Raw genomic sequence first — 17319 nt, 5'->3', positions numbered from 1 at the left:
AGAGATGTTCCAATAAACTTCTTTCACAGACTAGACTCCTTCCTAGTCTGGGCCCAATCCTTTCCCCTGATCCAGACTTTGTTAGTTCCAGCAGGCATCTTAGGTGAAATTCCCCTGGAGTCAGGGGATTCCACATGACTGGGACCGCCCTTGTCCTGCTCCACCCCCTTTTGCAGCTTTGGCACAAGGCGAGAATCCTTTGTCTCTCTGGGTTCTCACCCCTCCTTCTAAATGGAAAAGCACCAGGTTTAAGACGGATTCCAGTACCAAGTGACATGGTGACATGTCCTGTGAAACCCCTACTCTCCATTCTATCGGGCCTGACTCACAGGAACACAGGAAGTCTTACACATAAACAGAGGCATTTACAACCAATTGTCTTGGTTAATGGGAGCCATCAAGATTCCAAGCCACCATTAATGGCCCACACTTTGCATAGTTACAATAGTTCAGAGTAATACTTCATATTTCTAGCTTCAGATACAAGAATGATACATTCATACAAATAGGATGAACATACTCAGTAGATTATAAGCTATGTAATGATACCTTACAAGAGACCTTTTGCATAAAGCATATTCCAGTTACATTATATTTACACTCATAAGCATATTTCCATAAACATATGGAGTGCAACATCTCACACATATTCTTAGTTGGTCTATATTATTGTCCATAGTCATTATAATCAAGAAATCATACAACTCACTGATGGTTTTTGACAGCAGTATTATGATGGATTTAAAGAACTGTACTGGCTTGAGGTTTCTTTACTTTGTTCAGTTTTGCTTTTTCTTATTTTTATTATTACAGTCCCTGTCTTCTGTGTTACTTTTATTACATTTTTCCTCTATCATATCTCCCAAACCTGTTCCTTCTTCTTTCATCCCTAATCCCTACATTTTTCATGCCTTGGTCAACTCCTGCATTAACTAGTGCAACTTCCTCCTCTCTAACCTCCTGAAATCTAGATGGCTGCCCAAAAGTCTATCCAACATGCTTCTGTTAAAAGCATCTTCCCGACCCACCACTCAACCATGTCATCCTCCTTCTACTTGAAACCCTTTATTGCCTTACAAGTTTCATCTGCATCGAACTTTTTACTCTAATCTTACTCTACACTTCTGCCTACATCATGTCTAGATAACTCTTGCTGCCTTACATGAGCGCTATACTCTGCACACCTTGATGCACTCTGGTGTTCTTCTCCCATAAACAGCTCTGTGCTTTCTTCTGCACTGCCCCCTGTGTCTGTCCCAACCTCTCTAATCTATTCCATTTTAGTTGCTACACCACACTCATCATTTAGAAACTCTAGTTTCTTCAGAATAATAATCCCCTAGCTCAGTGGTGGTCCAAAGTGAAGCCCACAGAGTTCTACAATGTATCCCATGTCATCATTTATATGGAAATGCAGTCATGAAAGCAAAATGTCCACATAAGCACTGTGGCCAGGCCACTCAGATCAATATGGGACATTGCATGCTGGGACCTGTAGTCTCCATGGGTGGCTGCAATCTGCTCCATTTTAAGCAAATTAAGTACAGCCTTTGGATTCCTGGCAAGTGGCTAATGTGACCATGAGGTGGGCAAAGTTTGGGTTCTCCTAGTCTACCTTCTAAAAGAAGCATTCTAAGTTAATGTCCTCTCTGTAGATTTTAAGACTGTTGATATAAGACAGTATTGTACCTTTAGCAGGTGTAGCCTCTGAGACAAAATATCATGATAGTTTAATAGAAGAGGCCATTTGGGGACCACAGTCTTTTCTTCATTGTCATTAGGGAAAAAGGAGTTGTAGAGATTCTATTAAACAAGAAAAGAGCACATGCATTAAAAATTAATACACAGATTTATTTAGCAATCAAGGCAGTCTGAAGGGAAAAGACAATGCAAACCTTTTTTTCACTCTCAGAGAGGGAAAGAGAGGGAAGGATTGAGACTATATGCTCTGCAAGGCTATGATCCAGCCCATCTGCTCGTGGTTCTGGGACCACCAGACTTGGTGGTGTAAGACCTTCTTCAGTTGCAACGACCTACCAAACAGAAAACATGTTAGATGTCATTATAGCATTGATTTGTAGTTAGCTTAAGATAAAGTTGTATCAGAGAAACAAACTTGGTTACAATTTGCAGGAGATAATGCTGCCCACGTATTGTTTACAATGTCACTTGAAAGTGAGAACAGGTATTTGCATGGCACTTTTGTAGCTGGTATCGCAAGATATTTACGTGCCAGATGCGCTAAAGATTCATATGTTCCTTCATCTTCAACCACCATTTCATAGGACATGCATCTATGCTGATGATGGGTTCTGCTCGATAACAATCTAAACCAGAGCAGATCGATGCATGTTCATTTTCATCATCTGAGTCAGATGCCAGAAGAAGGTTGATTTTCTTTTTTGGTGGTTCGGGTTCTGTAGTTTCCACATTGGAGTTTAAGATTTCTGAAAGCATGCTCCACACCTCATCCCTCTCAGATTTTGGAAGGCACTTCTGATTCTTAAACATTGAGTTGAGTGCTGTAGCTATTTTTAGAAATCTCAGATTGGTATCTTCTTTGCATTTTGTCAAATCTGCTGTGAAAGTGTTCTTAAAATGACCAATATGTGCTGGGTCATCATCCGAGACTGCTATGACATGAAATATGGCAGAATGCGGGTAAAACAGAGCCAAAGACATACAGTTCTCCCCCAAGGAGTTAAGTCACAAATTTAATTAACGCATTATTTTTTAACGAGCATCATCAGCATGGAAGCATATCCTCTGGAATGGTGGCCGAAGCATGAAGGGGCATACGAATATTTAGCATATCTGGCACATAAATACCTTGCAATGCCAGCTACAAAAGTGCCATGCAAATGCCTGTTCTCACTTTCAGGTGACATTGTAAATAAGAAGCAGGCAGCAGCATCTCCTGTAAATGTAAAGAAACTTGTTTGTCTTAGCGATTGGCTGAACAAGAAGTAGGACTGAGTGGACTTGTAGGCTCTAAAGTTTTACATTATTTTGTTTTTGAGAGCAGTTATGTAACAAAAAAAATCTACATTTGTAAGTTGCACTTTCATGATAAAGAGATTGCTCTACAGTACTTGTACGAGATGAATAGAAAAATACTATTTCTTTTGTCATTTTTACAGTGCAAATATTTATAACAAAAATAATAATATAAAGTGAGCATTGTACACTTTGTATTCTGTGTTTTAATAGAGATCAATATATTTGAAAGCCAATTTTTTTGAGTTAATCGTGTGAGTTAACTGCGATTAACTGACAGCCCTATTTACAACCTCCACAATTTTTGTATCTTTTGCAAACTTGATCAGTGATGATTTTATATTTTTTTCCAGGTCATTCCTGTAGGATCCAACTGGAAACGCACCCACTTGGTGACAATTCCCCACTTACAATTACATTTTAAGACCTATTAGCTAGCCAGTTTTTAATTAATTTAATGTGTGACACGTTAATTATATATTATTCTAGTTTCTTAATCAAAACGTTGTGGGGTACTAAGTCATATGCCTTGGAAAGTCTAAGTATATTACGTCAACCCTTTATCAACCAAACTTGTAATCTCATCAAAAAGAGATATTCTGGTCTTAAAAACGTATGAATCTAAGTGCCTCAGGGAGAAGTGGAGGCCAACCAACAATCAAGTGGCTCAGTCTGGAAACCCAAGTCAAAAATTTAGCACATATCCAGCTAAATTAAAGCCCAACTGCAGCAGAAATTTAACTTTTAGATGTTTTCGTTAGCTTAGAAAAAATTTTGATCCACCAATTCTAAAGTTCTGCAGCAAGGAGGACTGTACATCTTGTTTCTTGCTGTGGAAACAGAACAAAATCTGCAATCTCTTCACTGGGAGAAATATCGATGAGCCAGTGATGGGCAGGTCTGAGTTCTGTCCTCAAAGCTGCAGACTGAAGACCTATTGTAGGTTGTCTGGATACACTCCCTAAAAGCTAAAGAGCTACAAACCAATTCTGGGACCCACGTGCAATGACCCAGTATAGCCATTCTTGTGGAAGATCTCCTGTCCCACACTGAGAAAAGTTGACAAGCATATAGTATTAGTGATCATTCGCACTTGTATTATATATGCTTAGTTTTGACAACCCTGAGAGAAAACACTTGCTAGCAGTTATTGTAGGCTAGATTAACCCTAGCCTTTACTCAACCATGCAAGGAAGGAAGGAGGAGCAAGGACCTCCTTGCTAGAAAATGGCAAAAAAGGCAGAGACTCCGTACCCTAATACTCTTTTCTGTGAGAAAGTGGATGGGGAGGGGGCATAGAGGGCTGGAGAGTAGTAGTAGGAGCTTTGGAATAGATCACCGGGCACATACTGGGAGTGAGTTGCACCTTGAAAAGGAATGAAAAAACCTAACTCCTCCCCTCCATAATGCAAGGCAAAGTAGGGGATCCCCTCTGAGTCCTTCCCTACTGATCCTCCTTAGGTAGTGCAGCTATGTATGTTCTCTTATTTTGGGATGAACCTGATTGATTTGTCTCTCACTGATCAATTCACTATCACACTGCTCAGCCTGAATGATGGGTATAAATTAATATGAAAATACACTCACCTGTTCCAACATGCAGTTCATTATTAAAGGAGCAGAAATGAATTCTTCAGGAATCTGACTTAGCAGATCATTGTAATACCTCATGTCCACATAAGGAGGCAGAAAAGAAACTTCTTCCTCTATTGTAGAAAGCAGAAATAACATATTGAGACCATCTAGCTGGATCTGTTGGTTTTCCTTTGACTTTGGTAGAAATGGTTAGTAAGAATTTTCTAATTTAACTCCTTGAACCTCTCCTATGTTCCTGAATTAGGGCTGTGACAGTGTTGTAAGAAAATATAAGGAAAGGACCTAATTCTTAAAGCCTCTACTGCTTAGCCCTGGTCTACACTACGAGTTTAGGTCGAATTTAGCAGCGTTAGATCGATTTAACCATGCACCCGTCCACACGACGAAGCCATTTTTATCGACTTAAAGGGCTCTTAAAATCAATTTCTGTACTTCTCCCCGACGAGGGGATTAGTGCTGAAATCGACCTTGCTGGGTCGAATTTGGGGTAGTGTGGACACAATTCAACGGTATTGGCCTCCGGGAGCTATCCCAGAGTGCTCCATTGTGACCACTCTGGACAGTACTCTTAACTCAGATGCACTGGCCAGGTAGACAGGAAAAGCCCAGCGAACTTTTGAATTTAATTTCTTGTTTGGCCAGCGTGGCGAGCTCATCAGCACAGGTGACCAGCCAGAATCACAAAAGAGCTCCAGCATGGACAGAATGGGAGGTACTGGATCTGATCGCTGTATAGGGAGAGGAATCCATGCTATCAGAACTCCGTTCCAAAAGATGAAATGCCCAAATATCTGAAAAAACTCCAAGAGCATGAAGGACAGAGGCTATAACAGGGACCCGCAGCAGTGCCGCATGAAATTTAAGGAGCTCAGGCAAGCCTACCAAAGAACCAGAGAGGTAAACGGCTGCTCCGGGTCAGAGCCCCAGACATGCCACTTCTATGAAGAGCTGCATGCTATTCTAGGGGGTGGCCCTACAACTACCCCACCCCTGTGTGTGGATTCCGTCAATGGACTCTCACGCAACAGGGATGTGGATTTTGGGGACGAGGAAGATGATGATGAGGAGGAGGTTGAAGATAGTGCACAGCAAGCAAGCAGAGAAACCGTTTTCCCCAACAGCCAGGAACTGTTTATCACCCTGGAGCCAGTATCCTCCCACCCAAGGTGGGCTCCTGGACTTTGAAGGCAAAGAAGGGATCTCTGGTGAGTGTACCTTTGTAAATATAATACATGGTTTAAAAGCAAGTGTGTTTAATGATTAATTTGCCCTGAAGACTTGAGATGCATTTGCGGCCAGTACAGCTACTGGAAAAGTCTGTTAATGTGTATTGGGATGGAGCGGAAATCCTCCAGGGACATCTCAATGAAGCTCTCCTGTACTCCCAAAGCCTTTGCAAAAGGTTTCTGGGGAGGGCAGCCTTATTCCGTCCTCCATGATAGGACACTTTACCATGCCGGGCCAGTAGCACGTAGTCTGGAATCATTGCATAACAAAGCATGGCAGCATATGGTCCCGGTGTTTTCTGGCATTCAAGCAACATCCGTTCTTTATCTCTCTGTGTTATCCTCAGAAGAGTGATATCATTCATGGTCACCTGGTTGAAATAGGGGAATTTTATTAAGGGGACATTCAGAGGTGGCCGTTCCTGCTGGGCTGTTTGCCTGTGGCTGAACAGAAATCATCCCCGCTGTTAGCCACGCAGTGGGGGGAGGGGTGAAGCAATCATCCCAGAGAATTGGGTGTATGTGAGGGGGTGGTTTAGTTGGGTTTGTGCTGCACGTTAACCCGAAAACCACAACTCCTCCTTTTAAATGGCCAACACATTTTAAATGGCCAACCCAACGGGTGCTTGGTATGGGAAATGAGGGCATAGCTGTTTGAAACCATTCCCACATGTTATGAAGGTTAAAGAAGCCAAAAGACTGTTGCTTACCATGTCTGCCTGCAAGCCGAATTCTGTTGCCCACCGGCCCTGCGTGTGTGATCTCTCACATCAAACCGGCAGGCCCTCAATATAGGAGGCAAAATGCGACCTTGTAAAGAAAGCACACATGCTATGTAATGTTAACAGCTTGGTTCACTGTGAAAGAGTCTGCCCATTGTTCTCTAAAATGTGTCTTTTTAAATACTACTCTCCCTTTTTTCCTCCCGCAGCTGCAAATGTTTCAAAGCTCCTCGTATCATCTCCATCCCAGAGGCTAGCGAAGATTAGAAGGTGAAAAAAATACACTTGCGATGAAATGTTCTCTGGGCTCATGCAGTCCTCCCACACTGAAAGAGCCCAGTAGAATGCGTGGAGGCAGACACTGTCAGAGTGCAGGAAAGCACAAAATGAACATGAGGACAGGTGGCAGGATCAAGATGATAGGTGGCATCAGCGTGATGAGAGGAGGCAGGAAGCGATGCTCAGGCTACTGGAGGATCAAACTGATATTCTCCGGCGTATTGTTGAGGTGCAGGAAAGGCAGCAGGAGCACATACCACCGCTGCAGCCCCTGTGTAACCAATCGCCCTCCTCCCCAAGTTCCATATCCTCCTCACCCAGATGCCCAAGAACAGTGGGGGGGCCTCCGGGCACCCAACCACTCCACCCCAGAGGACTGCTCAAGCAACAGAAAGCTGGCATTCAATAATTTCTGAAGTGCAGTGTGGCCTTCTCCTTCCCTCCTCCCCTCCTCCACCAGCTTCCCAAATGTGGGGATAACTGCAAAGGTAGCCCGGTGCTTCTCTCCTTCCCCACCCCTCCCGGGCTACCTTTGCAGTCATCCTCCCATTTGTGCGACGAATTAATAAAGAATGCATGAATTTGAAACAACAATGACTTTATTGCCTCTGCAAGCGGTGATCAAAGGGGGGAGAGGAGGGTGGTTGGCTTACAGGGAAGTAGAGTGAACCAAGGGGGTGGGTTTTCATCAAGGAGAAACAAACAGAACTTTCACACTGTAACATGGCCAGTCATGAAAATGGTTTTCAAAGCTTCTCTGATGCGTAGTGCGCCCTGCTGTGCTCTTCTAACCGCCCTGGTGTCTGGCTATGCGTAATCAGCGGCCAGGCGATTTGTCTCAACCTCCCACCCCGCCATAAACATCTCCCCCTTACTCTCACAGATATTGTGGAGCACACAGCAAGCAGTAATAACTATGGGAATACTGGTTTCGCTGAGGTCTAACCGAGTCAGTAAACAGCGCCAGCACGCTTTTAAACGTCCAAATGCACATTCTGCACTTGCTCAGTCTATAGTTGAACAGCTCCTGATTACTGTCCAAGGTGTCTGTGTATGGCTTCATGAGCCATGGCATTAAGGGGTAGGCTGGGTCCCTAAGGATAACTATAGGCATTTCAACATCCCCAACAGTTATTTTCTGGTCTGGAAAGTAAGTCCCTTGCTGCAGCCGTTCACACAGACCAGAGTTCCTAAAGATGCGAGCGTCATGTACCTTTCCCGGTCATCCCACGGTGCTGTTGGTGAAACGTCCCTTGTGATCCACCAGTGCTTGCAGCACCATTGAAAAGTACCCCTTGCGGTTTATGTACTGGCTGCCTTGGTGCTCCGGTCCCAAGACAAGGATATGCGTTCCGTCTATCGCCCCACCACAGTTAGGGAATCCCATTGCAGCAAAGCCATCCACTATGACCTGCACATTTCCCAGAGTCACTACCCTTGATAGCAGCAGCTCAGTGATCGCGTTGGCTACTTGGATCACAGCAGCCCCCACAGTAGATTTGCCCACTCCAAATCGATTCCCGGCTGACTGGTAGCTCTCTGGCATTGCAAGTTTCCAGAGGGCTATCGCCACTCGCTTGTGAACTGTGAGGGTTGTCCTCATCTTGGTATTCTTGCGCTTCAGGGCAGGGGAAAGCAAGTCACAAAGTTCCATGAAAGTGCCCTTACACATGTGAAAGTTTTGCAGCCACTGGGAATCATCCCAGATCTGCAACACTATGCGGTCCCACCAGTCTGTGCTTGTTTCCCAGGCCCAGAATTGGAGTTCCACGGCATGAACCTGTCCCATTACCACCATGATGTCCAAATTGCCAGGGCCCGTGCTTTGAGAGAAGTCTGTGTCCATGTCCTCATCACTCTCATCACCGCGCTGCCATCGCCTCCTGGCCTGCTGTTGAAGTTTCTGGTGCTGCATATACTGCAGAATAATGCGCGGGGTGTTTACAGTGCTCATAACTGCCACAGTGATCTGAGTGGGCTCCATGCTTGCCGTGGTACGGCATCTGCACGTAAAAAAGGCACGAAACGATTGTCTGCCATTGCTCTCATGGAGGGAGGGGCAACTGACGACATGGCTTACAGGGTTAGCTAACAGGGAATTAAAATCAACAAAGGGAGCAGGTTTTCATCAAGGAGAAGCACACACAACTGTCACACCAAAGCCTGGCCAGTGATGAAACTGGTTTTCAAAGCCTCTGTGATGCGCAGCGCGCCTTGCTGTGCTCTTCTAATCACAAACAGCCTAGTCAGCAAACAGCGCCAGAGAGCTTTTAAATGTCCAAAGGCACATTCTACTACCATTCTGCACTTGCTCAGCCTATAGTTGAACTGCTCCTTACTACTGTCCAGGCTTCATGAACCATGGGAGCAAGGGGTAGGCTGGGGTAGGTGCGATCACACAGTGCTGCAGGCTGGGAGAGCAGCCTGAGGCAAAAGCCTCCAGCTCTCATGATATTCCAGCCAGGACTGAATCTCCATTAGACGAAACTTAAAGAAGAGAATGACCTGGAATCACTCCCATTTATGTCCAGGCGCCCCCAACCGACCTCACCAAGGTTGGCCAGGAGCACTTATGTCTGCCCAGGTGCCCCCAACCGACCTCACCGAGGTTGGCCAGGAGCACCCATGTCTGCCCAGGCGCCCCCGACCGATCTCACCGAGGTTGGCCAGGAGCACCCACGAGATGATGACGATGGTTAACAGTCGTACTGCACCAACTGCCGCCAACAAGGCAAGGCAAGGTAAGGAGCTGCTGCTGTGTAGCAATGCAGTACTGCATCTGCCAGCAGCACCCAGGAGACATACGGTGACAGTGATCTGAGCGGGCTCCATGCTTGCCGTGGTATGTCGTCTGCATGGGTAACCCAGGAAAAAAGGTGAGAAACGATTGTTTGCCGTTGCTTTCACAGAGGGAGGGAGGGAGGCCTGACGACATGTACCCAGAACCACCCGCGACAATATTTTTGTCCCATCAGGCATTGGGAGCTCAACCCAGAATTCCAATGGGTGGTGGAGACTGCGGGAACTGTGGGATAGCTACCCACAGTGCAACGCTCCTAAAGTCGATGCTAGCCTCGGTACTGTGGACACACTCCGCTGACTAAATGTGCTTAGTGGGGACACACACAATCGACTGTATCAAATCAATTTCTAAAAAATCGACTTCTATTAAATCGACCTAATTTCATAGTGTAGACATACCCTTAGTCTGCACAGCGATGAACTTCTGCTCTTGACATATCTCCTTCCCATATGTTCATTTATTTTTAATAAAATACAAGTATTTTAATAATAAAAGAAGGATTATATGCAAAATTTAGGAGATTCAGAGTTAAGGTTCCACAGAAACATATCACATATTAACCTATATAAAATGCAGCCGTGCGTCTCTAAACTTATTTAAAAAAATGCAGTGTAAACATAAATCAGTAGTACATGGTTCAGCTAATTTATACAATCTTACTCAAGAAGCAGTATTAAAACTCACACACGATGAAAGAAAATCCTATATGCTATGGGCTCAGTCACAAGCTGCTTCTCTACCCGTGCAGGGGAGTAAGGATGTGTATGGTATTAGTCCTCTGTGTGACTAATTTTCAGTTTGCATGCAGGGTGGAGAACAGTTGCTGTGAAGTTGCTACTGGCCCCCCTGCATATATTGGTGTGGAGGTTTTGCTCCCTACTTCCAGTACACCCAGGGCCGGCTTTACCAAGAGCGGGGCCCGATTCCTGGGGGCGGGGCTTGCTGCAAGCCCCGCCCCCAGGACCCGAGCTGCGCCGCCGGGGGGACCCGAGCCGCACCGCCGGGGGGGCCGGGGCCGGGGGGACCCGAGCCGCGCCACGGGGGCCGCGCCGGGGGTGTGGGGGGGTCCCAGCCGCGCCGCAGAAGCCGCGCCGGGGGTGGGTGGGGGGATCCCAGCCGCGCCGCTGAAGCCGCGCCGGGGGTGGGGTGGGGGGCCGAGCTGCGCTGCGCCGCCGGGAGGCCGGGGGGCCGGGGAGCTGCGAGCCGCGCCGTGCCGCCGGGGGGCCGGGGACGGGGGGACCCGAGCCGCGCCGCAGGAGCCGCGCTGGGGGGAATCCCAGCCGTGCCGCGGGAGCCGCGCCTGGGGTGGGGGGGGACCCGAGCCACGCCGCGCCGCGTAAGCCGTGCCGGGGGGGGGGACCCAAGCCGCGCCGCGGGGGGGCCGGGGGAACCCGAGCCGCGCCGCGGGGGCCGCGCCGGGGGGACCCGAGCCGCGCCAGGGGTGGGGGGGGCCCGAGCCGCACCGCGCCGCCGGGGGGCCGGGGGGGACCCGAGCCGCGCCGCGGGAGCCGCGCCGGGGGTGGGGGGGGATCCCAGCCGCGCCGCGGAAGCCGCGCTGGGGGGGAGGGGGACCCGAGCCGAGCCGCGCCACCGGGGGGCCGGGGACGGGGGGACCTGAGCCGCGCCCCGGGAGCCGCGCCGGGGGGAATCCCAGCCGCGCCGCGGAAGCCGCGCTGGGGGGGGGGGACCCTAGCCGCGCCGCGGGGAGGACGGGGGGCCCCGCGCCGCGGGGACTGGGCCGGGCTGGAGCCAAGCCGGGCCAGAGCCGCTGGGGCCTGCGGGATGGGCGCGCCTCCCTGGAGCCCTTCTCCCGCCCCAGCTTACCTCGTGCTGCTGGCCCGCCCCTGCTTCGTCTCAGACTTCCCGCGAATCTCTGATTCGCGGGAAGCAGGGGAGGGGGCGGGGCGTTCAGGGGAGGGGAGGGGAGGAGGGGCCGGGGAAGTGAGCTGGGGGCGGGGCGGGGTTGATAGCTGCAGCGCGGGGCCCTCTTGGCGCGGGGCCCAATTCAGCCGAATCGGCTGAATCGGCCTAAAGCCGGCCCTGAGTACACCGGTTACCACAGTTCAACCAATAGAAACCTGCATCAGATATAGGACTGGAGCAACTTACTCACCCTTGGAACAAGGAGTAAACAGGTACTGATTTGTGACTCTGAATAACTATTTAATCCCTGGTCTGCTCCTGGGGCAGTGCAAATAGGTGCTGTTCTTTACTCAGTGAACATATTTGACCTTAATCCCTCTGTGCTTCAACTCCACATCTATAAAGTGGGGATAATACCACCCCCTCACCTCACATGGTATTGTGAAAATAAATTAATTAGTTTGTGAAACACTCAGATACTATAGCACCATAGAAAACCCCATGAGAAAATTAATGATTTTGTATTCAGAGCAGGGTTTTGAATAGTGTGCAGTAAATAAGGCATGGGGTCACAGATTGAGGATAACACAAAATATTGCATAGCTGCTCTTTTAGTGACACCCTCCATCTTGTGCACTGAATAAGTCAGGGATCCTGTGGAAAAATAGTATGTGACCATGTAAGTAAAGATTGTATCATAATGTATAACCAGTGGCAAAACACTATGTAAACACAGAGTTAAGGCTGCTTAGTGGATGTCTCTCCTTTGCAAAACGTTGATCAAAACTCAAACTTCTGAAAACAAGGAAATGCACAGTTAAGCTTGCCCATGCAATCTTCACTATGCCTTCTTTCAGCAGTGCCCCAATATGCCCCATTAACACATATACCTTCTCTCTGCCAACCCCATAGTTGCTGAAATGTACAAGCTCTTTACTTCCTTTCACAATCCATTCCTTCTTACCCACAGGATCTAACACTATTAAAAGGCAAAAAGGGAGATAAAAAAGGTTGCTTGCCCCATCTTCCCTCTGTTTCCCTCGTGCTGGCAGTAGCCAATGGGAATTATTTGCATATGCTCCCAATGCAGTCAGTGTGTTAGGTGAACCTACACTACATGGTAGAGCAATAGTTGAGCCTGCTTGGTTAAGGTGTGTTTGTTGATATGAGGACATGTGTGGATTACTTTGAGGTGTGTGCAATGGAGCTGTGATGATATAATGAAATCTATGTTTTGCACATTCTGATATTATGCAAGCAAAGGGAAGAGCTGCATGTGTCTCTTCGTGACCCAGTACACATCATTTCAATACAGAATTGTGTATGTTATATAATTAGCATGACCCAGGGTTTTACTACAAAGGACATTGTCAGTAGTGAGCTGGGATATGAGAGCACAGTTGCAGAAAACATCTGGAGACGGCATCCCAAGCAACGGGGAAAATGAGTATGGAAGTGTTGGAGGCCAAACTGGAATGAACAACATCTCAAACCGGTTATTAAGGGAAGGCAAAAAGCCTACAAGGAATGGAAGAAGGGAAGGATCAGCAAGGAAAGCTACCTCTTGGAAGTCAAAAAGTGTAGGGATAAAGTGAGAACTGCCAAAAGAAAAGCAGAACTGGACCTTCCAAAGGAAATTAAAACCAATAGTAAAAGGCCTATATAAAGAAAAAGAAAACAAGAAAAGAAGAAGCAGGACCATGAAGCACTGAGGATGGGGTGGAGGTTAAAGATAACCTAGATATGGCCCAACATGTAAACAAATACTTTGCCTCAGTTTTTAGTAAGGATAATGAGGAGCTTGGGAGCAGTGGCAGTATGGCTAATGGAAACAAGGATATGGAAGTACAAATTACCTCATCCGAGGTGGAAGCCAAACTCAAACAGCTTAATGGGACTAAAGGGGTGTGTGTGAATTATCTCCATTCAAGAATATTAAAGGACCTGGCACATGAAATTGCAAGCCCATTAGCAAGGATTTTTAATGACTCCATAAAATTGGGGGTTGTACCCTGTCACTGGAGAATTGCAAATATAGTACCTATTTTTAAGAAAGGGGGAAAAAAGCCATCTGGGAAACTACAGGCCTGTTAGTTTGACCAATTGAATGTCAGGTCTTAGAACAAATGTTCAAAGACAGAGTAATTAAAGACAAAGAGGTAAAGGGTACTTGGGATAAAATACAACATGGTTTTACAAAAGGTAGATCGTGTCAGACGAACTTGATCTCTTTCTTTGAGAAGACAAATGATTTTTTAGACAAAGGAAATGCAGTAGATCTAATTCACCTGGATTTCAGTATGACACAGTTCCATATGGAAAATTATTAGTTAAACTTGAGAAGATGGGGATTAATATGAGAATCAAAAGGTGGGTAAGGAACTGGTTAAAAGAGAGATACAAGGGGTCATGCTGAAAGATGAATTGTCAGGCTGGAGGGAGGTTATTAGTGGAGTTCCTCAAGGATCAATTTTCAGACCAATCTTATTTAATATTTTCATTAATGACCTTGGCACAAAAATTGGGAGATTGTTAATAAAATGTATGGATGACACAAAATTGGGAGGTATTACCAATACGGAGGAGGACTGGGAATATCATACAAGGAAATTTGGACAACCTTGAAAGCTGGAGTAATAGAAATGGAATGAAATTTAATAGTGCAAAGTGCAAGGTCATGCACTTAGGGACTAACAACATCTGGAATGTTGTGTTCAATTCTGGTCTCCCATGTTTAAGAAAGATGAGTTCAAACTGGAACAAGTACAGAGAAGGATACTAGGATGATCAGAGGAATGTCTCAGGAGAGGAGACTTAAGGAGCTTGGCTTGTTTAGCCTAACAAAATGAAGGCTGAGGGGAGATATGATTGCTCTCTATAAATACATCAGAGGGACAAACACCAGGGAGGGAGAAGAATTATTTAAGTTAAGAGCCAATGTTGGCACAAGAACAAATCAATATAAACTCTCTATCAACAAGTTTAGGCTTGAAATTAGATGAAGGTTTCTAACCACTAGAAAAGTGAATTTCTGAAACAGTCTTCCAAGGGGAGCAGTGGGGGCAAAAAATGTAACTTGTTTCATGACTGAGCTTGATAAGTTTATGAAGGGGATGGTATGATAAGGTTGCTGACAATAGCATATGGACCATACTCACCTTTGTAACTGTTGTTCTTCGAGATGTGTTGCTCATATCCATTCCAATTAGGTGTGCGCGTGCCGCGTGCACAATTGTCGGAAGATTTTTACCCTAGTAACACTCGGTGGGTCGTATGAGGCACCTCCTGGAGTGGCGACCTTATGGCGCCGGATATATATCCCTGCCGACCCAGCGCTCCCTCAGTTCCTTCTTGCTGGCTACTCCGACGGAGGGAAGGAGGGCGAGTTTGGAATGGATATGAGCAACACATCTCGAAGAACAACAGTTACAAAGGTGAGTAACTCTCTTTTTTCTTCTTCAAGTGCTTGCTCATATCGATTCCAATTAGGTGCCCCCCAAGCCTTACCTAGGCGGTGGGGTCGGAGTTAGAAGTCGCGGAATGGAGGACCCCTGAACCGAATGCAGCATCGCCCCTGGACTGCTGCACTATGGCATAGTGGGAAGTGAAGGTATGTACTGATGACCAAGTCGCTGCCCTACAGATCTCCTGTATGGGCACATGAGCCAGGAAGGCGGAGGACAAAGCTTGAGCCTGAGTAGAGTGGGCAGTGAGGTGCATAGTTGGGACACCAGCAAGTCATAGCACACACGGATGCATGATGTAATCCAGGATGAGATGCACTGTGTGGAGACCGGGAGGCCCTTCATCCGGTCTGCCACTGCTACGAACAGCTGGGTCGTCCTCCTAAAAGGTTTTGTTCGTTCGATGTAAAAGGCGAGAGCCCTACGAACATCTAGGGAATGCAACTGTTGCTCTTGTCGCGAAGCGTGTGGCTTCGGAAAGAAGACCAGAAGGAAGATGTCTTGGTTGACATGGAAGGCAGACACCACCTTAAGGAGGAAGGCGTGGTGTGGTTGCAGCTGTACCTTGTCCTTATGAAATACCGTATATGGTGGGTCTGAAGTGAGGGCTTGAAGGTCCGACACATGTCTCACCGAGGTCATAGCGACAAGGAAGGCTGTCTTCCAGGAAAGGTACAGAAGTGAGCAGGTGGCCATCGGCTCAAACAGGGCACACATGAGTCTGGATAGGACCAGATTGAGGTCCCACATAGGGGCCAGATGTCTAATTTGTGGGTACAGACATTCCAATCCCTCAAGGAACCTGCTGACCATGGGATTGGAGAAAACCGAGTGCCCATTTTCGCCCCGGTGGAAGGTTGAAATCGCTGCTAGGTGTACTCTGATGGATGAGACAGCCAGGCCTTGCTGTTTCAGGGACAAGAGATAATCCAGGATGGTAGGTACTGGCACCTCCAGAGGAGCAGTATTGTTCAGGGCACACCAGCAGGAGAAGCGCTTCCATTTGGCCAGGTATGTGGACCTAGTAGAGGGCTTTCTGCTACTCAAGAGTACTTGCTACACTGAGCGAGAGCAACGCCGCTCAGATTGAGTTAGCCATGCAGCATCGATGCTGTGAGATGGAGGGACTGCAGATCCGGATGACATAATCTGCTGTGCTCCTGAGTGATCAGGTCCGGCCACAGCGGTAGAAGAATTGGTTTGGTCACCAACAGATCGAGGAGTGTGGTGTACCAATGTTGCCTGGGCCATGCCGGGGCAATTAAGATTAAGCGGGCCTTGTTTCTTCGCAATTTGAGAAGGACCTTGTGAACTAATGGGAATGGAGGAAAGGCATAGAACAGATGGTCTTTCCACAGCATCAGGAAGGTGTCCGATAGGGAGCCCGGGGAGCGTCCCTGGAGAGAACAGAACACCTGGTACTTCCGGTTCTTGCGAGAGGCGAAAAGATCTACATGGGGAAACCCCCACTTCTGGAAAACAGAATGGATAACTGTGACGGGTTGGATCACAGAAACCCCCTTGGGAGCTGCCACCCGATGTGCAAAGACTACCCCTGCTCCTGTTTTCCCTGCCAGCTCAGGACTCCAGCACCCTGTCTTGCTGAGCCAGACACTCCTGTTTGGCTCCAGACACAGATCCAGGGTCTGAATCACTTGTCCCAAAGCTGCAAGTTTACCTGAAAACAGCTCACAGTAGTGTGCTTGTCTTTCGCACTCAGATGCCCAACTCCCAGTGGGGTCTAAACCCAGATAAATCCGTTTTACCCTGCATAAAGCTTATGCAGGGCAAACTCATAAATTGTTCGCCCTCTATAACACTGATAGAGAGATATGCACAGCTGTTTGCTCCCCCAGGTATTAATACATACTCTGAGTAAATTACTAAATAGAAAGTGATTTTATTAAATACAGACAGTAGGATTTAAGTGGTTCAAAGTAGTAACAGACAGAACAAAGTAAGTCACCAAGCAAAATAAAATAAAATGCGCAGATCTATGCCTAATCAAACTGAATACAGATAATTTCCTCACCAGTTCCAGAGTGCTCCCTTTTACAGGCTAATCTCCTTTTAGCCTGGGTCCAGCAATCACTCACACCCCCTGTAGTTACTGTCCTTTGTTTCAGTCTCCTTCAAGTATCCTGGGGGGGGGTGGAGAGGCTCCTTCTTTAGCCAGCTGAAGACAAAATGGAGGGGTCTCCCACAGGTTTAAGTAGACTCTCTCTTGTGGGTGGAGACCCCCCTCCTCCCTCCTATGCAAAGTCCAGCTCCAAGATGGAGTTTTGGAGTCACCTGGGCAAGTCACATGCCCCTGCATGACTCAGTCTTTGCAGGCCGACGCCATTGTCCACATGGCATCTTGCATGTCT

At 47.3% G+C, this 17319-nt stretch overlaps 1 protein-coding gene across 3 annotated transcripts in view; it reads right to left on the bottom strand.

Moving 5' to 3' along the window:
* Positions 1–17319, bottom strand: part of SPAG17 (sperm associated antigen 17) — a 245908-nt gene that overhangs the window by 146725 nt on the left and 81864 nt on the right. For all 3 annotated transcript variants that reach the window (XM_054042535.1, XM_054042551.1, XM_054042544.1), the window contains 3 exons: positions 4585–4703; positions 1896–2033; positions 1690–1803 (listed from right to left, as the gene is read on the bottom strand). In XM_054042535.1, coding sequence (XP_053898510.1) covers positions 1690–1803; positions 1896–2033; positions 4585–4703 — 371 coding nt within the window. The remainder of the gene's footprint in view (positions 1–1689; positions 1804–1895; positions 2034–4584; positions 4704–17319) is intronic.

The sequence above is a fragment of the Malaclemys terrapin genome, chromosome 1 (assembly GCF_027887155.1).
Source record: "Malaclemys terrapin pileata isolate rMalTer1 chromosome 1, rMalTer1.hap1, whole genome shotgun sequence".
In the NCBI taxonomy this organism is placed as follows: Eukaryota; Metazoa; Chordata; order Testudines; family Emydidae; genus Malaclemys; species Malaclemys terrapin.
Note: the sequence above shows the minus strand (reverse complement) of the source record. Positions and strands in the feature narration are given on the sequence as shown.